The 25,756-nt window shown below is 41.0% G+C and overlaps 2 protein-coding genes across 6 annotated transcripts in view; one reads left to right on the top strand and one right to left on the bottom strand.

The window, feature by feature from the left end:
• hiw (MYC binding protein highwire) overlaps positions 1–25,756 on the bottom strand; it is a 184,172-nt gene that overhangs the window by 150,165 nt on the left and 8,251 nt on the right. For all 4 annotated transcript variants that reach the window (XM_085479734.1, XM_085479736.1, XM_085479735.1 and 1 more), the window contains exons 15-16: positions 25,503–25,712; positions 25,111–25,255 (exon numbers count right to left, since the gene is read on the bottom strand). In XM_085479734.1, coding sequence (XP_085335860.1) covers positions 25,111–25,255; positions 25,503–25,712 — 355 coding nt within the window. The remainder of the gene's footprint in view (positions 1–25,110; positions 25,256–25,502; positions 25,713–25,756) is intronic.
• Positions 6,711–24,129, top strand: LOC114932424 (uncharacterized). 2 transcript variants are annotated; one of them, XM_029304611.1, is made up of 3 exons: positions 6,711–6,806; positions 12,982–13,775; positions 20,619–24,129. In XM_029304611.1, exons 2-3 carry the CDS (start codon positions 13,563–13,565, stop codon positions 22,068–22,070), a joined length of 1,665 nt encoding a protein of 554 aa, XP_029160444.1. In that variant the 5' UTR covers positions 6,711–6,806; positions 12,982–13,562; the 3' UTR covers positions 22,071–24,129. The 2 variants fall into 2 exon arrangements, with proteins under 2 accessions (XP_029160444.1, XP_029160445.1); XM_029304612.2 differs by lacking the exon at positions 6,711–6,806 and adding an exon at positions 12,110–12,651.

The raw sequence follows: 25,756 nt of genomic DNA, 5'->3' as shown, positions 1-25,756 counted from the left end.
ATTATTTCGTAGAAAATTATTAATTAAACAAGTTATATTTCCTCCGATAACAGCTATTAGTGATTTAATGCAATCTATGATTCGCAATTTCTTATCGCAAGCATGTAAGTCACGTTAGGGAGCGATCGGGCGACAGTGACAGATGCAAGGCGATCTGCAAGGCAAAAAGATTTCTTGGGAAATGCATGAACGCAAAAAAGAAAAGACATATCGTTATGCAACGCGATATTCCGACGTGAGATTCCTGAAACGAGCGGCGTAAACAATTTTAGGTGAAGAACGCTGATTATTTTCCACAAATGCGCCGCGAATTTACGAAGTACGAAGTTATAGCGGGGTTGCGGCGTGAATAAAAATTTATGCGGCACCGCGCGTGTAGCGCGACGAAAAAAAAAGAAGAAAGAATGAAAAGCCTTTTTTTTTCCTTCGTTGTAAACCCGTTGTAAAGTTGACTCGAGACAAGGGGGAGAAAAAATATGCCGTGCTCACGCGCGCACGCGTGTCATGAGTCAAGAGGGGTGGCCACCCGCGTGCACGCACTGCGATATATCCGCGGATAAATATTTATATGTGCACTCACATATCGACGTTGTAAGCGTATATACGCTCGCGTCTCTTCCGTCGACATAAAAAAAAAAAAGAAATTCACTTTTTTGCGCGGTAGGTAGGATTTTGTGCACTCGCGTTGTGTGAGGGATATCACTTTTTTTTTAGTATCCCTTACTCTCTCGCGATACGAATAATCAAATAAATATATTACGACTGTAATGAACAAACTTTGTCTTGTAGGTTTGTAATGTATTCTAAAAGGTCGAGAAAACTAAATCATTCTAAGATATAAAGAAATTGGTTGATTCGGAAAAAAGCAAGAAACTTTTTCCATTTTTATTCACCAGAATTCACCATAAATGCATAACAAGCACTAGATTTATAACATAGTTATTCCTAGTTATACTACGTTATCAAAATAATACGAAACATAAATTTTGCTGCAAGATATATAAAAATAACATAGAATAGAAATGCAAGGGACATGACGAAGAAATTTATCTTTACTTTATTTATGTATATTTATCATATTTTAGAATTTTAAGAAATTAAGAATACTTCTTTTGTAAATTATCCATAGGTTTATTTTATATAAAAATCTATTGCAAATATATAATATTGTTATCCTGAACGCACTGTTTAAAAATGTATGTATGCCAAGTGTTCAAATTTTATATGACCATTGCACGAGCAAGTTTTATGTAGGACATAAACCTTATTTATATACGATCGTCTTTATACCGTCCTTTCGATTACTAACCGGATCACAAAGTAGCGTATAAAAAATGATAAAAGATATTAGTCTTCCCGCATGTGCAAAGATATAATTCAAGATAGCGCGAGGAAGAAAAATAGTACAGATGTATGGAAGGAGTTGACGGCAAATTTATCGTTAATATTTTTCGTAAATCCACGTGGATGCACAGAATCTTGGATTTCCGTAAAAGAGAAAGAGGATAAAAGTTGTTTCGCGATATCTTTTTTCTTCCCTAAAGAGGATCGCGGAAATCGTACCGAGAATCGTTGAAAGAAGCTGAAATTTATCCCGATGATACACATGACATAAGCAAAAAGTACGCGATAAAATTTCATTTCATCTTCAAGATTGAACCTCTCTCTCTCTCCTTGCAAATCGCTCGCGGTATTACACGTTTCGATACATCGTTAATCATCTCGAGACCGGTTATCGATGCGCTAATGGTGCGCTTTAACTCCTGAAAAGTTCTCCAAGTGTCATTTTTTTTTCCCGTTCGCTCGCCATAGAATTTCATTCCATCGACGTGGGGCAAATCTTTTAATTTATATCTCGCGCATGTAGCGCATGTAACGAAAACGCTTCGACAGCAAAACTGCAGCAGTTGTACACGGACGAAAGTATCATAACATCAGTAACACACATACATAAAGTCAAGTATAACGCGTACATCCCTATTTCTATCTCTCTTTCTCTTTCTCTTCGTCTCTATCGAAAACGCTGGGAAGAGTGGAGTCAGATACAACGTTGCTCTCCCCTGGGGCAACGGGAGCACCATGGAAACTCGGCAAACAATTATAACTTCCGGTGGGAAACAGCGGTATATATCGCCGCAGAGAGCTGCCGGCGCACGTCGTTCCGAAACGCTACATTTATGGTCCCGTTGGTGTTATCGAGCTCCGGAATTTCTGGTTTCGGAATTTCTCCAGTTTCAACCGTGCCCGGTTGCGGTCGGCAACCATCCTCGGCAACGATTACCTTTCTTAGCGATGCGCGCGATTCGATTTATTCCCCTCGGCACGTTCGCTTCGACGCGGATCTCCTCTTCTTATCCGGACTACTAAGCCAAGAGGGTCTCCCTATCTTTGACTTCGTATAGAAATATCCTTCACTTTAACCTTTCGCACTCTTAATAGGATTTCTTGTTTCGTGTCAGCTGATCCGAAGCTATTTTCGTGCAAACTACTGACATGTGAATAATTAATGCTTTCGCGCTCTTCCTCCGTGCTAAGCTAAAATAACAATGTCGAATAATTGACGGAGGGCGTTTGAGCCAAGTTAATGAAGCAGAAGTTTATTTCCTCGCTGGTGATTTATTTCCGATCGAAATAATAATAACGAAGGAGATTTTTCATACATATATTTATATATTTTTCTAATTAATTCGAATGAATTCTTGTGTCAAAGGAACGCGTGTCGCGCGAATCACAAATAAACGTTTCTCCATTTAATTATTTATTTATTATCCGAGATAAAATTTCGCTCGCGACCCTGGTCTCCGATGAATTTCCGTCTCTATATTCGACATGCGTACATACATACGAAACGATGTGAACGTTCACGCGTAATCCTTTTCGTCATCGCATCGTTTTTCCATTTAGCGAGGGATGTGTGCGCTATTTTTGTGTTTTCACTTTTGTTTTCACGCGCGGTAAAACAAATTTTCCAGATATATTCCAGAGTACTGAGCGAGCGAGCGATCCATTTGACAAGGCGCATCCCGCGTTTTCTCATCTCCTTCTCGGGAGATACCAGAAAATCGCAAAAAGTCATCTCTTCGTCGAATGGTATATGGCAGGCTCATCTTTTTTTCCCTCCCCAAGTAAAGTTTGTATAAAACGCACCAATGTTTGAAGCATTTCAGGAAAAAGTCGTTAACGTGAACATCAAAAAAGCACATTCATATCGGTCTAAAAGCATTTCTCCGGAAATACAATTCCTATGTAGACGATTGCATTTTCAATGACGCAAAAATATAGAAAATGTACAAGTCACGAAACATTAATAAATATAAATAAAATTAGTTTTCACCTATCAACAAACTGTATTAGAGATGCCAAGGTCTTCAAATCAATCTTCGAAAGTCAAAGAGAAAGATTGAAGCAAACATTCATAATTGCTGAAACAAAATGTCTAATAGAAATTCACATGTTGCAAAATTGGATTTTGCGTTTACACGGAAATAGTTATAGAAATAGTTTCCGACACGTAAAGACTTAGCCATCGTCGTAAGTAGGTCGGGTCTCCGTACATCTACCGGTAATTAATCACCTGTTCGGGTGAAACAAAAAATTAACGGCGCGATCGTAGCATAGTAGATAGCGGTAATGCGTCATACGAAAAACGACAGGTTGATAATCAATCGAGATTGATATCGGCGAGCATGTGATATCAATTTAGAATACTTAATGCTCCAAGTTCGCGCGTGTGCGAGCGTGCATTTCCGATCGCGAGAAGGGGGTCACTTTTTCAACGTCATATCGAAATTGGAAAACCTATCGAGAGTGGCCACGGTCACGATTAATCTTGAACGACAGTCAGATCGCAAGCTTCTCGATATTTTACTCGTACGATATGACGTACCGTATTTGACTGTACCGAGAGAGAAAAAAAAGTGTGTGTAAGACTGAAAGAGAGAGAGAAAGAGAGAACAATGTTGATGGGTGAAGGAAACGGGGAACGTGCGGGCATTGCGACAAATCGATCATCGAAATACGTTTCTTATCGGCTGGTCGCCGTCCAGGGTCTCTCCCTACCAGCTTGAAGGTGAAAAGTTGATCCGCGCGATCCCTCGCGTGAGATTTCGGCCCGAGGTTTCAGCGACGCAACATAATGTCGCGACATGGCCTCGCGCACTGGAGAGAAACGAAATCGGGTTTATGTACAAGTGTAAGGCTGCGTGCACAATTAGCGGGGCGATAAGCCTGCGATGACTTGCGAGCTATGAATGGTGAGTTGAGCAAGCACGCTTGTCACGCTAAACGAAATTCGCAAACACGCATGATTCAATGAGAATGTTGAACACGTACATTGCCGATGAGAACGGTAGGGTTTACACGAAACCTAACATAATATTCATGATCTTCGATGAACATTGATCTTTCGTGGAGTAGTGATTAATTATCGCATAGTTGTATTGTTACGAATAAACAAAGAAATATCCTGCGTCAAAGCTTAAATTCGTCAAAGTTATATTATTCCAGAATCACAAACTCAGTTATATTTCGATTTATATATTCATGGCCTAAATTTTCGGAACGTTATCATTCTTATCGTCGATGTATACACATTACACATTTATTGAATTATTCACGTCTATCGAAATAATTTATTCGATAAATAAATTTACACGTCTCTCTACTTTCTCTCTCTTAAATTCAAAATTATTATCTAAATTTAAGTTTCATCGTTTATTCATTTGTGCTGTACCTGCGAAATATAATACGACTTTATAAAAAGCCTTACAAAGATAAATCCAAAAATTGGATTAAATACAGTAGCCATATCAATTGTAAAATACTTTTTATATAAAAATTGTCGTGATTTCGACACAGTGCGCCTTTGAGATTATAGCATAAAATTGATGGTGAAAAATCGTCGTTGTCGAGTTACGAAACGCGAATCGTCGTACTATTACTCACAAAAATGAATGGCGCGTCGCGTGTATTTTTCTTTGTAAAGCCCTTGCTTTACAAGATTTTCGAAGCGGATCGATGCCGAATAGAAATCAATGTCCTAAAAATCCGTGTCAAATATCATCGATATAACAGCGTGGCAATAACGTTCGTTGAAGACTGTCGTTTTAAAGCGTTGTAATGTCAGCCGTGACATCATGTCAGAAAAGCAAATGGCGAAATCAATTTTTAGACGCGAACAAATGAAAAAGAAGAGAAATCAACGTTGTTGATATTTTTCTTCCTGAAGTTTTGTGCTCCAATTTGTATAAGAGAAAACACACGATCATTCTCTCGATACGAAGTAATAATTCAGAGAGAAAGCAATCGGAATTTGTGAACATATGCGCAATGAACTTTCGAGTTTACAACAATATCATTTATTCATCGAGTATAATGGTAACGTGTCTTGGATTCCATCAATTTTTAAACGTAATTAAAAATTTACGAAATATAAAAGAGGAAATGAATATCAAAATATACGAATATGAGAGTGTACGCTTTTATCAGAAGCAATTTATCATAGGTTGTCAACCTAGATAATTCAAAGCAGTTATTAGCTTTTCAAACGATCAACTCCGTTTTAGACTTTATTTAAATATCTCACCTTGCTGCAACCTGATAACAAATATAAAAGTATAATCTACATGACAATACATGAACAAAACTTACATTTTTCTATAAAACACGAACAATTAAGATATAGAAAATAAAATTTTGATTTAAGAAAGGTATTTAAGAGAGAGAGAGAGATTTAAAATAAAATATCTCTCTCCACAATGAGGAATCTTTCAGTTGTAATAGATTAAAATATAGCCATGCTTTTTCTACGTGATGGTTGATAGTAAATATAAATTCTTCGCCATTTAAGAAAGAAAGATGCAATCGTAACGGCAAAAGCGCCGAAACTTAACGGCCTTATCTGCCACGCTTTATCGGTCATGACTGATAAGAAGTTTGCAGTATAAGATGTGTAAGACGTCGAGAAAGAGTCGAATAGGGTCGCACGGTAGATACCTAGCGAGATAAGAAAAGACAGATGCAAAAAGTGTTAATATTTTTTTTACTAATTAATACATTGTTTCCGTGACATGTCGACTACGGTGAAAAAACGATAAATATCTATTACTTTAGATATTCATGAGAGATAACTGACAAGCTTAACGAAAAAGAAAAAGACTCGGCTAATCAAAGAAATATAAATTTCCGGCTGTTTCCTGTCTAGGAAAATGAACTTGAGTTTATTGCGCAATCTTTTAAAAAAAAAATTAATATGCAATTCGATAAAATAAGTAAAAATGAGATAGATACAAAGAACGGAAAATGCAATAAACTATTCATTATAAATATAAAAGATACGATGCAAAGAGACTGTTTGAAGAGAAATATTCGTAGTAATATGCGACGTTAAGCAAATAACAATGATCGCTTGAATAATAATAATACGAAATTAACATATAACGTGCGCGGAGCGGAATTTAAAGATTAAAGACACTAATTAAAAAGGCGTTAGGGAATTTTTTTCGCAAAAGAACGGAGATATACGGACGAGAACGAGGAGAGAACAAGAACGAGATGCGCCGCAACGCAGCGGAGATCGCACTGTGAGTGCCGGTCGAGGGAGGGAAGTTTGCCGAGATCGGTGGGGATGCGTTTTGCTCCGACAGCGGAGGGAGCAAGCGTAGGAGAAGAGAGAGAGGGAAGGTACACTCGTGTCGTGTGATAACCGTCGCCGAGGTGCAAACCAGCCGCGAATTCGAAAGGCGGCCAGTCGCTGTTGGCGCGTCGACGACGACGCGTCGCTGGTTCACCTCGAACACGGAATTAAGGTACATCAAGCCGAATCTCATCGCGAAACGGTCCTAAATTCGCTTAGGCAGAGCCTCACGGAAGTGTTTTTGTGCTGATACCGATAGCGTCGCGAGTGACGGATCTGATGATAAAAAAAAGGAGTCAGAGCTGGAGAAATATACAATTACCTGATTACACATTAATATAGCGACATTCCAATTTTTATCAAAAATTTACAAATGAAGACACTCAAGATCCTTGGTATAAGGATCTGTTTTAGCACTGGTGTACAATAGTATATAATAATACACCACTAGTCAGTCGTCTATGGTTGAACGCGATAGCTCTTCTCGCATATGCAAAAATGCATTCGACACGCTCGAGTGCGTTTTTCTTCCGGAAGAATCGGCGTGGCACGTGAACGCGTCCTCTCAATCGTTGCGTAACGATCGGCGTATCACACGGCAGCTGCATCACGTATATCGAATATTACATACGCAGCTTCTGCCCGTCGAAGCTATACAACGCGCTCGTTTGACAGATCGTGAAAGAAAACGCGGTTCGGTCCACTGGCATTGAACCGTAAGGTCGACCATCAGACCAGACCAGACCACCAGCGTCGTCGTGATCGCGTGGAGACGACGGGAGAGAAGTTCCTTCTTAGCGACAGCAGGAGAGTTTATTCCATGCGATCGCGCGCTCGAGAGAGGCTCGGTCGGATGGATCATCGCGAGACCGTAATACTTGATTTCCCACGTGGCGTGGTGCGGGCGTACTATCTTTTACAATCCCGCGCCAGTTGTAGGGTCGATTAATCGCTCGTTTCTCTCGCCAGTGACTCTGCCCTGCCCTCGAGGAAAGAATCGCCGCCGCCGCCGCAGTAGAAGACACTCAATTGTCGCGTCACGCGAACAATTGCGATATGCTCGCGTTTGTCGACGAAAACGCATCCGATTTCGCTTATCGGAAAAATCCCGGAACGACGAATATACGCGCGGAATGTACGCGAAGAATTTGTAGAACTTTGGGACGCGAAAAAATATTTTCCATTTTTAATAAATCTACTCGAAAAAAAAAAAATTCGTAGTCACGCGAGTAAAATATTGATCCCCCAATCGGCGAGGCTTTTACAAACGATCGAGTGTGCTTCGATCGATTTTCGTGTGGACGCACGTTCCGCGTTATTTCGGGACTAATTTCACGTATCGTATCGCGAGAATTTGGGAAAGAAGAAATTGGTATCTCTCGTATCTCTCTGAGGGCTGCTCGTGATGTAACAATGTTGAAGTACTCTCGGCCCCGGGGTTGCCCTTCTCGCCTGCTGTTATCTCGAAATTGAAAACAATGCCGCGAGACTAAACATTCCGCCCGGCGTTGCTCTCTGCGTGTTGCATGCATAACGTTACTTGAGTTACGGACTGCAGGGCCGCAGCGAACTTGTGCACCGAATTGAACCGAGAGTCGTCTCGAAAGATATCGCAATCTTCGAAGAAGGGAAGAATCGAACCGCTAAGAAAGTTGCTTGTATCGCGAATAAAGGAAAGAACAAAATTACCGATTTCCACAGTTATGCAATTGATCGAGCACAATCTATCACCTCCTCCTTGACACTTCCAACAATAGCACTATACACTTGGATCCAATTTTCCAATCGAACATCGGAGATACCCGTGACATCTCTAATCCAAAAAGTTAGACGGTAACTTTTCTCGGTATAACACGACGATGTGGAAGATTACGATATGATAAATTGCTCGCTCTTTCTCTCAGCGGCACTTTTTAATAAATCAATTCTTCAAATACCGTTTATTATTATTATACACAGCGCGAGATCGAACAAGAATTTATCTTCCAGATTGACGAGCGTAAAGTCTTTTCATTACGCGACGGATTATTCGGTGGAAAGAGGGCGAAGGGCAGAGGGAGAAAAGAGGGAGAAGGCGTGGACGAGAAGGGACAAGGCACGAAGAAAAATGTGTCGTTTAGAAAAGGCGGTCGAGCACGTTCTCTCTAATGTAGGTTATCGTCGAACGACTCGGTGCCGATAGCAGTGTCGTGTGTCGCATTAAAAACGTGCTATCGATAACGGACAAAACCAATATTGCGATTTTTCATTTCGCCCAGCGAAAAGCAGACCCGACCCGCCATTCGTTATCGTAACAAACATGGAAATGAGCAGACGCGCGCGCGCAAGAGAGAGAGAGAGAGAGAGAGACTTCGCCTCTGTTCCGAACTCCGTTCTATTGAAACGGAATCGTCATCGGATCGTTACCACTATCGCTCGACATACGTACGTGATTTAATTTTTCACATGCGTCAACCGACTGGGTTCGAGCCTGGGCGCGTTCGACTGCCTCGTCATCGTAAACGTTTGGTCGACGCGAACCGCGAGATCTGCAGCTGCATTCGAAACGACGCGACGCAATTGGATATGCATGAATAACTAATCATCGGTCATGAATAACTAGCTAAGAGAAATATATATATAATTCATATTAATCGTTGAACAAAAGTTACTATCAACTGAATATTCGAAATTAGTTATTGCCAAAATGCAAATATTTATATTACGTACCGATGAATATAACGAATTGTCAGCGCGAATAACAATTGTGTAAAACAATTATTTAAAACATATATATATATATATATATATGTGTGTGTATGTATATATATGCACTTCCCGATGCAACCATTCTACTTTTGATTACGGTCGAAAAATCGCGCCGAAAAAACAGACATCGCTACTCGTCGGAATAAAAGTGCGGTGAAGTGGGTTCGGTGATTTCGGAGTTTCGACAAAACTTCAAAATGCAGGCCGAAATTGCGACTAAAATTGCGGTCGTATACCGTATGCGAAATATACTTGCACGTTTCTCGTTGAATTAGCTAAACGCGATACCTGAAGAGGAGTTTATCAATAATCGATGCTACGCATACCGAGTTATGTATATTCCCTCCCGTTTCCCCTTATAATACCACATTAATTCGTCAGGCACGTCATGCGCGCCTCTAATGATGGTCGACTTTATTCAAATCGCATCATTTTAATACGCAAATGATTGGAACGGGTCGCAACTACCGATGAAATTCGATTCGAGTATTTCCTCATTATAATCAGATAAACATTCTGCTATCGGATTATTATTGTAGCTTTTAAACTGTTTAGCAAACTATACGATATATTAATTCTACAATTTATAATATTATTAATACGAAAAATACTCTTTAATTAGAAAAGTCGAGCAGCATTTCTTCAACATTTATCGACATAATTGAGAATGTAGAAAGAATCCCTTTCTTCTCCCCAATTATTTGCCAAATTATCACCGGATTATCTCTTGTCTCACGACTCGCAGCCCCGAAATCCGACCTTGATCCACGAGTTAGAAAAAAATTATTCTCCTCCATCCGAGTTCAGTGTTCTTCTCCGCCATTCCTCCCTTGAAGCCGACCTCGTTTATCGTTATTGCTATCTGGAAACTGCGAATGCTTTCCCGAGAGGGTGCGGACAATTCTTACAAGTCGCGGCGATAAAGCGGATGGGAAGATAAGACGTTGGCGAAAGGAATAAAGGCGAAATGTATCGAAACGGGGTGGAGAGATGTTGGTTGATTCAGCTGGGGTGAACTGCTCGAGCGAAGGATCGCTTCTTCTCTCCATCTTTCCTCAAATTGCGTGCAGCAGCGAGGAATCGCATACAATATTCTAACGGAGGCGCGAGAAGTCGAACGATTTCACATACACATGCACCTATATACATATATATATATCGTGCATACATATGTGTCGTCGGTTGAATCGACGTGGTATTACGTGGAGGAAGAGTCATGTAATCGGAAACGATTTACTCCTACACGTACTCCTCACCAACTCGCGCCTTACTTATCGTTCCGTGTCGCGTGTCGAAGAGACGAGGGATATAAAGAGAGAGGGAGACCGATGGGGGCTGTTCATCCATTCCGGGGCAGTTGTTTCTGCAACGATAAATACGCGGACCGTTCCCTCCGATTGTCCGGTCTGGAGTCTCGGACTCGGAATATACATGAATATCCATTAATGAGGTGTGTAAATCAGACGGACCGAAACGTTCAATCGTCCAACCGCGCGGATCCACCGCTCGAGAATAATTCGCATTCACGTTCCTCTCGCCTTCTTCTCCTCTGTTCGTCCGTCGATTCCGTTATCGAACTATCATTTTCGTTCTCTCTCTCTCTCAATTTTTTTCAACGCGCACTTTTTCATCCCATTTCTCCACCGTGCTTCGCTCGTTCGTTGGAACAGCAGCGAAACCGACGTCCAGTGTGACCCGAAACCGATTAATTAATCTTCATCGATCGTTGCGTCGAGAAGTAACGACTATACGTTAATTGAAAATGATTTACATATCAATATGCAGCGACATACGAGTTTTCTCGGGCGATATTTATCTCTATGTTATTGAAGACGAATGACGATAACAAGTAAAGCGAGAATCAATTCAAAACATGGCAAAATAACATACAATGTACAAATATTTATAAAAAATGGAAAGAAAATATATATATAATTTTTCACATGTAAAGAACGGCACTATCTTACTTGGAATTTTTTTAACATAATTAAATTTAGGTTACAACTGTTCAAAAATTAATCGAACAACATATGGAAATTCAATAGAGATAAAAATCAAACAGTTAAATATTTTGAAGTCAATAATTCGGAACCAAATTGTAACTTTAACCAAAATTGAGATTCTTTAATTCCTCGTAATTATTCTAATTAATCCCACGAGCAATTAGCTTAGTAAAAGCGCCACGCGTTAATAGTGAGGTATTTCTTTATTGGTACTAAAAGTAGAGCGAAAAGCCGGGAAGGAGACTGAAAAACGGAAGACCGGAAGAAATTTCGTCGTTGGAAAGACCCGATCGTAAAGGGAAATTCTTCTCAAATCCTTTGAGTGATACCGCCTTTCATTCACGACGCTCTTTTCACGTCGATCGATCCCGCCCGCTTTCTATCGTGTGCCATTTCACTTTTTTGTTACTATCCGAATAGACCAAACTTTACCCTCACCGAAAAATGAAGATATATCAAAGATACATTTCGTTGATCATTTCTGTGACAGCAGTTTCCTAAGTTACAAACACTATTTGCTGATGGAAATCTAGCTTTGTATCCGGGACTTTGAAATGAAATAATATTGTATCCTGTCATCATCATAGTGCAAGGATTAAATTAGGCAAACATTAATATTTGACTGTAAATTTTAAACTTGATAATACATTCTAAAATACAGAAAGTTTTTGACCTGTATACTGACTTGTCGTTTCTTATTTAAGAATAAGTTTTTCAAATGTATTTTAAAATTTTTTAAATTTAAATTATATTTTCTTCCAATTTATCTCATCTCAATTATCTCTGGATTTATCTCTATCTCAAAAAATAACGTCAATTTTAAATTTTTTGTCACTTACGTGTTACTTTTCCTTAAACACATAAATTTAAATTTGCTTCTTTAAGCTCGTCAAGAGTTTGGAATTAAAGAATCAGCAAATAAGACTACTTCTCGTTACGTTGCGAAACGATCGTGAATAACCGAGAATCGTGTTCGCGGAACCAGCATGGAAGGTTTACAGTAACGGCAGTTGACATATTTGTACGATAAACAGTACCGCGTCATATCGAGCGAGCATTTTGATAACGCAAGAATGTAGGCGCGATTAGTCACGCAACGATACACAGTGGGAGAGTAGGCTGAATGGCAGATCGCGGATTATCATCATCGGATATTGCGACGCTGTCATTTAGTGCAGGAATATATCATGTGACACTTTCAACAGTTTGTCGTTTCTGTACGAGCGAGCGTGATAACGCAACCTAGCACTTATCACCTTGAAAGAAGTAAAGAAAAACGTCACTGTTCGCGATATCATCGAGCGACATGTCATATCTTCTCGGATAAATCGTGAACATAATTTCCGCGGTGTTTCCGCGTTCAGTGAAAAGATTCGAGATAAATTTAACCGAAAGAGAAAAAGAACATTATTTTCTAACAAATTATTAATTAAATAAAATTATAGAAATTGTAATTTAGCATAAAAATGATTATTGAATGTAGCTCGAAAACACAATTGCCGATATATTCGGGAAGTTTGAGAGGGAGGAGAAAGAGATTTGAGATAGAATTACGTGAGAAAACCGCGAGATTTCCTAATGTCTCTATCCTTACAGACGGACGATCGTTTCCGAAGGAAACTAAGATCGAGGAGAGGAAGAATTCCTGGCGCGATGTTGGAGAACGTTGCGCGCTGTCACCGACAAAATTGGATCGCGCCGTCGAAGAAACGAAGAAGCGTCGGGACGAATGTCGTAGTAGAGGACGATTCTACGAATCGGCGATTCGAATGAGCTTCGAGCCGAGGACACCTCATGTCGGACGTCGTCTCGTCGTCGTCGTCGTCGTCGTCGAGAAGCATGAATTCAGCAAGAGACGCGGCGCAGAATCACGTAATATTGCATGGCGTGTGTCACGTGTCGCGACAAGGCCGAGATAGCTTTCCCTGGTGCAAGCGAGATTAGTCGGTGCAGGCGGCGGCGATTTAATCGGACACTGAGTTAACGCGACGTCTCAATTGAGAAGAGAAACCTCGACGGATGTTCGATCCTCGACGCGGCGTTTAAAGCAGGAAGGAGACATGTCGAGACGATCTCGCGGTCGGCTCGACGCGAAATTATTGCCTGGCGCCAGCTTGGCATAAAACAGTCGGTTATAAGATAAAGAGCGAGGAAGAAGAGGAAACCCTTTGAGGCGTATGGCAGAAGGAGAGAGAAGCGTGGGCGAGGGAGCGAGCGAGAGGCGCAAAATGGGAGCGACGAGATATGTGTTAGGCAGCGCGATCTTAGGACTGTTTTGGAGCAGCTTACTCAAGGGGGTCCTGACCAACTCGACCAGCAGGTGCGACTACCCGCCCTGTTCCTGCGACCACTACGGCCGCTTGACCTGCGACTGCAAGGAGGAGGGAGAGGTAGGTTTGCCACAAACCCGATATCCCCGATAAGCATTCGCGTTAGCGATCGATTTTCGATCGAATCTCTGTCGAGCCTCGAGACCGCGAGAGGACGTTCAGGGAAAGAGAATAAGCGAGGAGAAAAAAATCTGTAACTGTAGATATCTAGGCACGTATCTTTCGGCTGCGAGAGACAAGAGAGAGTATATTTTCTCTTCTCGTATGTCCCGAGACAGCTTATCGTATTTAACTCGAAAAGATGTAACCCGAGCCCTGGATTCATACGATGACCTCGCGCGCACGTTTTAAATTTATCATACTCATAATTACGATGGAGAGAGAGAGAGAGAAAATAAGCTCCGCCCTGGAAAAGTAATTATTACTTTCTACAAAAATTATTTGCTCTACACGTACATGGATTTTTTAATTATAATATTAGTCTACTTAATTTTTTCTTGTTTGCACAGGAAAAAAAAATAAATTTTTGACCGAAAATCTCATAGATTCTCATAGAATCGGTTCTTTTCTCCGCGATCTTCGTCCCCGATCTTTCTTTCCACTTCAAATGATTAGGACGATCCGGTGAATGACGATGGAAGGGTGTGCGCTCTCTCAACAACGAATTCGTGCGGAAACCGCGGCGGGATTAGCTATCGCTATCGCACGAAAAATCTCAGACAATGCGACACGGAGCTCTGTCTGGCAGTCTTTTGTCCCGCAGGGGGACGTTATTCCATTTGCGAATTACCCGACGGAGAGATAAAGAGGCGGGTACCCGCGGGTAGCCTGGTGCGAGGGCGAAATCATAAAACCCGATCTCTCCCGCGATCGAGGGAGAGGAGAAAAAAAAAATAGACACCGAGAAAAAGGGAGAGAAAATGTTTCCTCGCGATCCCGATGTGACGTCTTCGGTATCGCCCGGAGGTTTCGGCGGCACCAAAGATCGAGATAAAGTAATAATCGCGCTGAGATTCTAACGGAGCGAGGACAACATCGAAGTTGCCGAAGGAAAAGACAGAGAGAAAAAAAAAAGATCACGACGAGCCTCTAATCTCCCGACTAATCTCCCGGAGGGAGGTTCTCGTAAATCGCGAGGGTGCCAACCGCGACGGAGGGATGGGAGTTTCCCTCCTATAAATTAAAGTGTATTTACGCAAATCGGTAGGGACGAGAAAGGTAGATGTAGGTGCGCGAAAAAGGATGGAGATTCGTCGATTCTCCATCCCCTCGTAAATGTTTCGTTTTTATCCCCCGGCGGCCACGCACCCCTTCTTTTTCCCGACATGGGGAAAAAATGGGCGAACGTTCCCTCGGCGATTCCTCGCGCGATCACGCGAGCTAGCCGCTGCTATAACGTTCGTTTCTCTTGCGGCGCGAGCGCGTTTCCGCTTCCGGCCATCCGCGATATTAAAGGGTAGACGAAGAGCGTCTACATGCGGCCGTAACGAATGATTCATAATCGCGACACGATATCGCGATAAACGTGGAGAGGAGTCGTGCCGCGCCAAAACCGGAAGTCGTCGGTTTTCGTTAAATCGAATCGAATAGCGGACGTCTACGACGCGGTAACGCGACTACTATCGCCTGAATTTATTGAATAAATTTGGAAATTTTTTTTTCTTTCTCTCTCGCGCGATGATGAGAGTTTGAAATTCGACTTGGCGAAAGTTTCCGACTTCCGTCTTTTCCCGTCGCGATAAAGAGTGCAACGCAGCGCGCTCGACGCTCGCGATAAGGAAAGTAATGAATGCGATTTGGAGAGAAAAGGGAAAGGGAACCGCCTGCGTGAATTATATATCGCGCTCGACGATTACAGGACGAGATAAAACAATCAGCCCTGTTACTACAATTAAAGTCCCTCTCTCGCGTTATTTGATTTAAAATTCCTGAGATTTTATCAATTTCACACGCGGGAATAATTCCGACACCGGTGGAACTGTACATACCGAGGGATAACGTAAACGAGTCTCGTATTCGCGAGGGTAGGAGGTGGAGAGAGAGAGAGAGAGAGAGTTATACGCGGAAATTTAATCGGGAACGTCGCCCCCAAAGCGCGGGCAAATATTTCGCGACACAACCGACGTCGCGTTTTAATTGCGAATCCCAAACGCGAGAAGGAAGATAATGTTACCGGGCGCGAGAGCGAACGAGAGTCATTATTGTCCGCGATAAAGCGGATTCTTTTTGTGCGTCTGACAATACTTGGTAAACTCGATCCGTAAAATTGGCGCGCGTGACGAAACGACCGGAAGTGGAGGAGCGCGGAGAACGAACGAGTCAGGTTTACGTCATCGCGAGAAGTTGTAGCATCTATTACGTGTACATATGTATGTGGATATGTCGCTGATATACGCGTGGAAGTTTTCACGACCTTGTATACTCCGAGGAAAAAAAAAAGCGAAGGCATGCGCGGACTTTATCGTCGAGCGATAGATATAACGCGGATTATAGGAAAGAAGTGGCGCACTAATGGATAAGGGATATAAATCGCTCGAAACGAGATTGAATTTCTGTTGCCCGGCTAATTGGTCGAGAACGCGCTGCCCGTTCATCATCGATGATATGTCACGTGTGTAAAATGAACTCGTAATTATAGCAAAACGCGAGAGTATACGAGAGGAAGTACGATAAAAACCGAGGTTCGACGTTAAGAAATATCTTAACGTTAATTAATGCGCATATTTTAATATAATCAAAATTTATCAATCTTATTTTTTTTTTTTTTTGTCTCGTTATTTCTTCACGATGCAAAACATTTATCTTTCACTGAATAATAAAGAGTAACTTGATATTTTTATAAGAGAAACTTGATATTTTATAAAACGTATTTTTGTTCAGTTGAAACACGTGTTTCTAAAAGTTTGTAAAGATTTTATATAATTTTATTATTCAATGGAAGATAAATGTTTTGCATCGTAAAGAACGATTAATATAGTTTTCACGAAAATATTTACACGGAGAATATGATTTCCCTAAATATATAGGCCTTAATAGATAAAGACGGGAAATAGAGATGCATAAATTTCATAAACTCAGCTTATTATTATTATTATGATTAATTGATGTGTCGTTGCGGATTTAAACACTTTATCACGAGGGACCACCAATAAAACTGCCGCCTACACAAAGGGCAGAGGAAGGGCAGAACGATAGAGAAGAGAAAGAGGGGGCACCAAAGTCTTTGGTCGCAAACTGAATAATTGAAGACGAGCGTAAATAATTGAAAGAGCCTTTTAGTGAACGCGACTTTAAACTCACTCGGTTGGCCGTAATAAGCGAGACGATGGAATAAGACACGAAACGACGAAGAGAAGAGAGAGCGGCCACCCTCGGTCAGGGGTGTAAAAGTAACGGCCGTAAGAAGTACTGTTGGAAACGTTAGGATGCCACTTACGGGAAAGAGGCGCGCGCGGTTATGAAAATACTCGGAAAATGGAAAAACGCCGCTATACGAAAGTCTCCATGTGTGCGCTCGTGCGAGGAAAATTGGCGCGGAGAAAAAAGCACGGTTAAGTAAACGGCAGCAATCGCTCTCCCGAATATGGCAAGCAATATGGCTTCGCTAATAATAATAAACCGATAGTAATAAGCCACAATCATGTGGAGAGGAAATTGATCCAGTGCGGTTGTGTAAAGATACTTCATTAAATATTTCTGTCGATAAATCGAATCGTTTGCCCTCGCGCGAAGTGCTAATTAAAACGCTAATAATCGCCCATCATCGATAGATTAGCAGAATCTGTCGCGATTGATCGACGTCGAATGTCAAATTCATCGAAGAAATCATTTTTTTTTTTCTATTATTAAGCGCGGATAAAAATACGCGAAATAAAGAATTTTCGAAGGATTTTCGAAACGCCGAGGACTTTTGCGAAAGAAATTGGTACTGCTACGGGTAAAATTGTTACACATAAATTCTTTATAGATCGTAAAAGAGCTTTCGTTTCCATTTCCATGGCACTATGCCACTTTCCGTTCACTGCCTCGCTTCCGGTCTTGGGGTCGAGAGTTTCCTTCATCTGTCTCTTTCTGTCATTTCTCTCTCTCTCTCTCTCTCTTTCTTTTTCTCGCGCGACAAGATCCGACATAATCGCGTGTTTTCCCGATAAACTTAATCCCGTCCAATCTCATTTTCATTTTCATCCGGGAAAATGTCCATCTAACGACGGCTCCAGTTTCGCCTCGCGCACCTTTTCCCGTTCAATTAAGAACGTAAGGCACATTCGATTACTGCCATAATTGACGTTTATATCATTCATCGCAATCTCTCTCTAGAATTATCGCTCGACGAAATCACGCAGATTACCCCGCAAATTTGCAGCGAGGAAAATGTCACACGGTGAACAACTGCGGGCAAAAAAGCCCGGAGAAACTAGTTCGAGAGGCGAACTAACGCGCGTCCTCGAGTTTAATTCCCAACGGGAATCGTTTCCCTGGTAATCGACGGGCGCACGAAAAAGAACACGGAGTTAGACGTGACGCGTGAAAATGTTCCAAGAGCGTACAAGAGGAAGAAAGTCCACATCTGTAGAGAAAAATTGCAGGCGAGAGAGACAGAAAGAGCAAAAGCGGAATGGAGGTGCGTTGTTTGAAGGTCGCTCGAGGAAAAAAACAAACATCTCTTCCACTTTCCGGTTCTCGTAGCTTCCCTCACGTTTCTTAGAGACGCGTAGAATTTTCGTGAAAGAAATTTCGCGAAAGAAAATTCAGGTGTCCATCGAAATCATGCAGAGTTACGATTCGATTCGATTTCCGTCCGCAACCTACCTACCTACCTACTTATATGAATTTTATGTGATGCACGTCGAACGCATTTACGATGGATAAGCTATCACGAGGAACCAATTACATTTTTCTCGACGCAAACGTCTCGGAAAATGCAATGTCGAATTTTTCCGTACTAAATTTCCGGGAACATTTTGCTAAATTTTTTTTCTTCGAGGCTAATAATTTTTCCTTTGTCTCCCATACGAGACTTGAAAAAAAGTCGATACATTTTTCCGAACAATATTGTTCCACGAAGAAACATAAAACTTGAGAGCTTCGGTACTTTCCAAATAAATCTCCGGGCAACGCCAATAAATTTTTCAGAAACGTGCGAGCGATAAAGGTAGATTTTCGTTTCGGATAGACAAGTAATATGTCGGTTAATAATCTCGGCTCGACATCGTGCGTCCAAAAGTAGCCGTGAACAATGGGATCCGGAACAAAAGAGGAAGTTCGAACAGAAGCAGGAAGGGACACGACGAATGGAGCAAAAGACGTTAATGCGTAAGAACGACAGAGTCTGAAAAAGAATAATATAAAGACCCTTCTCCTCTTTTTCATCGCTCTGCATCGCGCCTTTTTATTTTCTATTCTCTATTTTTACCATTCAACAGACACTCTGTCTCGCATATCTTTCCGCGTTGTTTCATCGCGATCCGACTACATAGAGAAAGAGAAAGAGAGATTGTGCATCCAGTTTTAGTTCTTCATATTTCTTAATGGAAAAGAGAGAGCGGCTACATTTAGTAAAAATTTATTTTAATATGACATAATAAAACTACTTCAAAGATATAATAATGACGATTAATATTAATATTAAAATGGTTCTTAAGAAATTAACATGTACGTATCTACTATCTACGTATCTTGGAATTTAAACGCTTAAAGGGAATCGATTAGACGGAAGAGTCATAATTAATGAGAGCAGCATATACTTGGCCTGGAGCGACGCACATCTCGGCCTCTTTGTAGCAATCAAAGCGATGCGGGTTTCTCGCGACTCGTTCGATATATGTGTACATATATTATATATACATACATATACATACACATATACGCCAGATGTCGAGCTTTATCGCGGGCGACATTCCGACGTCGGAATGAAAGTTGTAGAGCGATCACGGAATAAATGAGGCAAACTCGAATAAATATATTTTCACGGTACAACGTAACCGATATAATATAGTGGCTCGATGCGTTTCGGGTTTCGCAAACGTCATCCGCGTCTCGCTTTTCTCCCAGGATTTTATATCCGCCGCGCAAGGATGCAGGACGGAAAGATCCCTTCTTCCTGTTCGAAAAGTGTTTCGATATCGTTTACGATGCGCAAGATGTGACGAGTTCGTATATACAATATATGCGCGGAGCGACGCGGATAATCCGCGCAATTATCTAATTTGTATGCAAAGGTAAACGCGTGTCGACACGCGCCGGAGCGGAAAATCCGACGATACTGATCGCCTCGATGTTAAATTCGCGTAAAACGATCGATAGGTAAAAGAGACTTGATTAAAGGAAAGGACGATTACGTGAACAAGAGACAGAGAAATGAGGACTATACGATATGTCGTGAAATTAAGCTGTCGGCCCTTCTCTCATGATTATGATAACGACATTATTCGCGGTAATTAGCGAAACTGTGCGCGCACATCGCGAATAATTAGGATAGTTAGACCTGCAATTACGGCTATTCGACCTCTATTAGGGCTTTCCCTCTGTCGGTACATTGCGTTGCACTAAATTACTATGATTCTTCCTCCTTGAGGGAGATATATCGGAAATTAATCCACCGGTGAGAAAATCTCATTATCCCGACTGAAAAGCCCTGATTTTTCAAGTATTTTAGGAACTCTTGTCTGTATTTTTAGGTAAAAATGATCTGAGATAGTCTCGATATATAAATAATCGATCGCGCTTATATACACATAATATAATATAATGTATCATATATATTCATAGAGTGAATTTAAAGATAATTACTATTTTCCTCTTAAATTATATAGATAAGCATAAAAGTATAAAAATAAGAAAATGTAGAGCTATAAATATAAAAGATGAAGCGATATCGAAATAAAGGGTCGTTTCAACTTGCAGGAATTGATCCTGACCACGGAGGGCGACAGACGGCTGAGCCCCCATACCAGCAGGATACTCGTGAGCAATTGCTCGTCCGTGATACTCGCGAACTCGAGCCTGGCCTCGATGGTCGGGCTACGGTCGGTGGATCTGATTAATGTGGCGAATCTGACCTTGGTCAAGCAGAGCTTCGAGCTGTCATCGCACAGCACGCGCACGCGGATCACCGTGCGGAACAGCAGCATCGACGTGCTGCCGAGCTTCGTGTTTCGCGGCGACGTCGAGGCGATCACGTTCGAGAACGTGCGGATCGGCCAGCTGAGTGCCTTCTCGTTCGCCAATCTGATTCACACGGACAACCTGCGACTGGAGAACTGCCGCGTCGAAACGACGGAGGCGCAGGCTTTCAAGAAATTCGACGTCGGTCATCTGCACGTGATCGGCAGCAGTTTCGGCGATCAGTTGCCGAGCCGAACCATGAACGACATCGAGGTCTACCACAAGTTTATGCTGGACGGCGTGAGAATCGGCGTCGTCAGGAGCAACGCCTTCATCCTGAAGAGTCCGCGCACCGTGGCGATACAGAACTGCGCGATCGAAAACTTGGAGAGCGAGGCGTTTGACGTGACGGCGCGTGGCGCCGTCATCATCAAAAACAACACCTTCGGCAGCATCGGCGTGGGCGCTTTCCTGGGTATTCGCGCGGATCGCGAGATCAGATCGTCACCGCCATCGTCAGCGTCAGCGTCATCGTCCTCGTCGTCGTCGTCATCGTCATCGTCATCATCATCATCGTCGTCGTCGTCGTCATCGTCATCGTCGTCGCTGGTCCACGGTCTCATCTTCAAGAACAACAGCGTGAGCAGCTTCGAGGAGGGTTCGCTCGTGTTCGATCGCGCGAGTTTCCGGCCGGAGATCGACAATCTACTTATCGCGCAGGCCTGTGACTGCCAGATGTTACCCGTGTGGAAGAACAACGTGCTCAATTACACGAATGTGTACTCGCGATTCTACGTGAGACAAAATTCGCTCATGCCGCCCCCACAGTCGCAGCCCCAAGAACCCATCAACGAGACCCCGGAAACCTTCCTATGTCTGGACGGCGGACTGGATGGGGTACCTACAAGCTTCGTCGACTACGAGACGCGTCATTGTTCGCTCGGTGGTTCCATGCTCATTCTCATTCTGATCATCGTAGGCGTCGTTCTCGCTCTGTTGGTGAGCGTGTGCCTCATCGTCTGGTGCTGCCGAAGGCGCCGACGGAACAACAGGAAGAAATGGATCAGCGTACCCACTAACGCGCCCGACGTGGTCTCCAAAAAAAATGGGGTGATCGGCCGAGAAGCCGCAACTTCCGGCACCCCGGTTGACAGCAGGATAACCATGGTCGTACCGGATGGCAGGCTGTATCGCGAAACCGAGTTCCACGTAATCGTCGAGAAGGCCGAACCTCTTACGACCGAGTTGTAACGAGACGCCCCGGGCGGCTCGACGGCCAGGCCCGCGATCGTCGCTCCCGTTGAAGAGGAACTCGAGTGGGTGGAAACGTCGAGCCGCTTTCGAGTGTACAAGCTATGAGAGACGCTGCGCGCGATCGGCGCCACAGCGAGTGACAGTTCAACAAAAGTGACATTTCGAGAAAATAATAAAAAGTTAGATCGGTGTTGCGAATAGAAAAGGACCCTCTTTCCCGACCAGAGGGAAATTCTCCTCGGACTCGAATATATAGACTGTGTAAATCGTTGCTGCTTGGGGAATAATAGAACGCAAAGCGAATACGCAGTTCCGAATCATCTCCCTTCCCTTCTCCCACGTCTTGTTCTTGTTTTTTTTTTGTTTTTAATTGAATCGATTATCTCTCCTCTAGTACAATACAGTTCGTAAGCTTCCATTTACATATCACGAGCGGCCGCCGATTATCCGATCACGCGTTCTTTTCATTCCTCGAACCGTCCTTTCTCTCTCGAAGGCGGTCACGTTCCTCCGCGGCGATTAAAAAATTTTTCGAAACGAGTCACGCGGATTCGGGTGATCGGTCACCGCTGCTAGTTAAGTTTATCATTAAATAACATTCGCGTGAGAGAGATAGAAAGAGAGAGCGTAAGAGAGAAAAAAAAGAGGGCCAGTGTCATAGAAGACGAAGCAATACGCGATTTAGAAAGCAGAAAAAGAGTATAACTCGCGTGTAGAGAAAATCCTAAACTCGCTGTCTTGCGTAAGATACGCGATTAGACGGATCTTTCGCATTTCTTGTTGTTTTAAGTTTATCGATCGATAATAATAGCTCGGTTATCGTAAAAATTACGTATTAGTGAGCGCGTTGAAGTGAAAATGACGGTACCAAAGGACCAAAAAAATGGAATAACCGCTTGTTCGGACAGCTGTGCCATTCCTGGAGTGACATTGCACACGATTCGTGTCCACTCCATAGAAAAACTGATCTCTCGAAGAAGGAAGAAAGTGAACGAAAGGCAACTTTTCGCTAAGTTTTCATATCAAAATCGTTCCGAAATCTATCGTTTTTATAGAAAAGATTGACAGTAATGTAATAAATTAATGCACAAAATAAATCGGCAGGATCAACTTACCAAGATAAAAAAATGTCCCATATCTTATATCAGTGGCGGATTTACAAGTTGACTTATGTCACTTTATAAACTATAATTAATGTATATTTTTTCTCAACTTAAAAAATTATATGTTAATTATTTATAAGTAATAGACTTATGTTAAAGTAAAACTTGTATTTTTTGAAACATGGTTTTTACCACTTTGTTAATGAGAAATACTTGTTATATATTTTTAAATCAAATTTTTGTTGGAAATATCTTCAAGGAATATTAGTGCAAGTGTCCGAAAATGTATATCCGTCATTGTTTCGTACATACTTTCCAGAAAAGCAAAATTAACCGGACGGTAAACTAGAATGAGTTAATTATTATCCGCGTCGTACTGTAAATTCTTTTGTCATCTCGTTATCATGTTGTTTTATCAATGTCAATATGTAATTTATTTTTAGCAAACATTTGCTATAAAACTTTGCTATAACTTGGCAATAAAAATTGTTGTTACTGTTATTATAATTTACATTTAATCTTAAGTACGTTTCTCTGTAATCAACGCATTAAAATTGTTTGCCGTATGTTAATAATGTAAAACGATGGAAAATTTCAGCGAAACAAGCTATTTTGTAAAAATCAAAAACTTATTTAGAATGTATTGTACATCCCGCTGATTATTTTTCGACACATTTAATCTACACACGACAAAAAGATTTTTTAAGGACCTGATTATGAGCGAACGTATTTCTAGATCATAATGATGAAAATAAAAATAAACCTTTTATCCCTTTTCCCTCTTCAATTAAAAGAAGATGTGTATATCGCGGACACATTGAACTAATATTTTGATAATCATAAAAAGACATCTCGCCAATTGCAAAAAAAAGACGTAAAATAAAGCTTATGAGAGAAACTGTAATATATCGTACGACAGAGTTGATTTATTAATAAACAGAAGATGAAGATAAGCAACATTATTCTTTGCGCGCTCTTTCCGAACGCATAAAAGATTCTCGGAAAACTTTTTGTGCCTCTTACCTTACTCGATATCTTGAATTACTGCCAAGGTAGGTCTTATTAGCACCCGCGTATCGAAAGATCGAAGTCTAATACGTTGCAACATGTGCAAACTGCATGCGCAGGCATGTACATGTGTTGTACACGTGCGCAATTATACCATTGTGGTAAACAGAATCAGTTTGTAATGTTATATATATATATGGTTATAATTATCGCGATACTGTGATATATAACGACAGCTGCCGACTATATAATTTGTTTCACATTGAACAATCAAAGATAATAATAAAGAGAATATCAATAATGTATTGGCTAATCATATTAAGACTAACCAAGAAGCCACACGCGCTAATATTCCTTTAATTGGTATGTATTACGTATTTAAAATATTTTATTAATTAAAATTAATTTTTATCGCATTCCTGAATGCGCATATTTTCAAGTTAATAGCAAATCAAATTATTGTAGTTATATAATCGCGATTGTAATTATATAATTGCGACTGAAATTCTAATTGACTATAATCCAGAAATTACGCGTAAATATCTCTAAAATGTTTGCGCATATATTACTCAACACACAATGTGACACTGTGTGTGCAAAATTAGATACTGCATCAGATATTTATACAGTTTTGTGACCTATTTGCCATGGCCTTGTTCAAGATAACTTATAATGCCATGACGAATAAATAAAATATCATTCCATCACAACATATTCTTAAATTAAAAAAAGAAACCGTATATACCAAAGACTGATGACTCTAATGATTGTAAGTAAAAAATATGAAATTTTCTCTCTTTATGCGCAATATAACAGATAACATTAATAATATCAGTAAACAACTTCTCACATTAATATAATTATATTTGAAAATTACAGTTTCTTTTTTTAATTATTAAGTACTAAAACTGATGTTGGGTACTTACCTGTACGGGAGCACGCCGTCGAGAGCCTGCGAAACTGTAGGGGGTGACGCAAGTGCGAATCCTCGTCCAAGTAAAGCCGAATGTACAGAGAAAATCCTCTTTGCTGTTTCCTGCATCGTTTCCAAGTCCTCTTCTACTTCTTCCGCTAAAATTATAATTACCGTAGATTAGCTTTTTTTATTAAAAAATTATATTATTTTTTACACAATTAAAATAGGATAAGAAATTATATTTTTCCGAGACATTTTTTTTTTTCAAGAAATGAAGATACATAAAATGAGAGAATTATACATATATCATGCATTATAATATTTTATATACTAACATGATACTTATATTTATATTGACTTATTAATATAAAAAAAGAAATTCATCCATATTATTATACTTACAAGACACTGGAGGTAACAATAAATTTTTCTTCATAAGACTTGCAGCACATGCTCCTCCAAGAAAGGACAACTCAATTTCCAAATTCCTTAGACCATGGCCAGACGTTATCCAATCATAACCGATAACTAAGCATTTGAAGCCGTATGTAATGGAGCTCTCATTTTTCATATAATCAGATGCGGTTTCCAAAGAAAATACCACTTCATTTCCTAAACACAATACCGAATAATGTATTAATAGTTTATTACAATTA

This window comes from Nylanderia fulva, unplaced genomic scaffold (assembly GCF_048542155.1).
Source record: "Nylanderia fulva isolate GAGA-0341 unplaced genomic scaffold, ASM4854215v1 Scaffold13, whole genome shotgun sequence".
Classification (NCBI taxonomy): Eukaryota; Metazoa; Arthropoda; class Insecta; order Hymenoptera; family Formicidae; genus Nylanderia; species Nylanderia fulva.
Note: the sequence above shows the minus strand (reverse complement) of the source record. Positions and strands in the feature narration are given on the sequence as shown.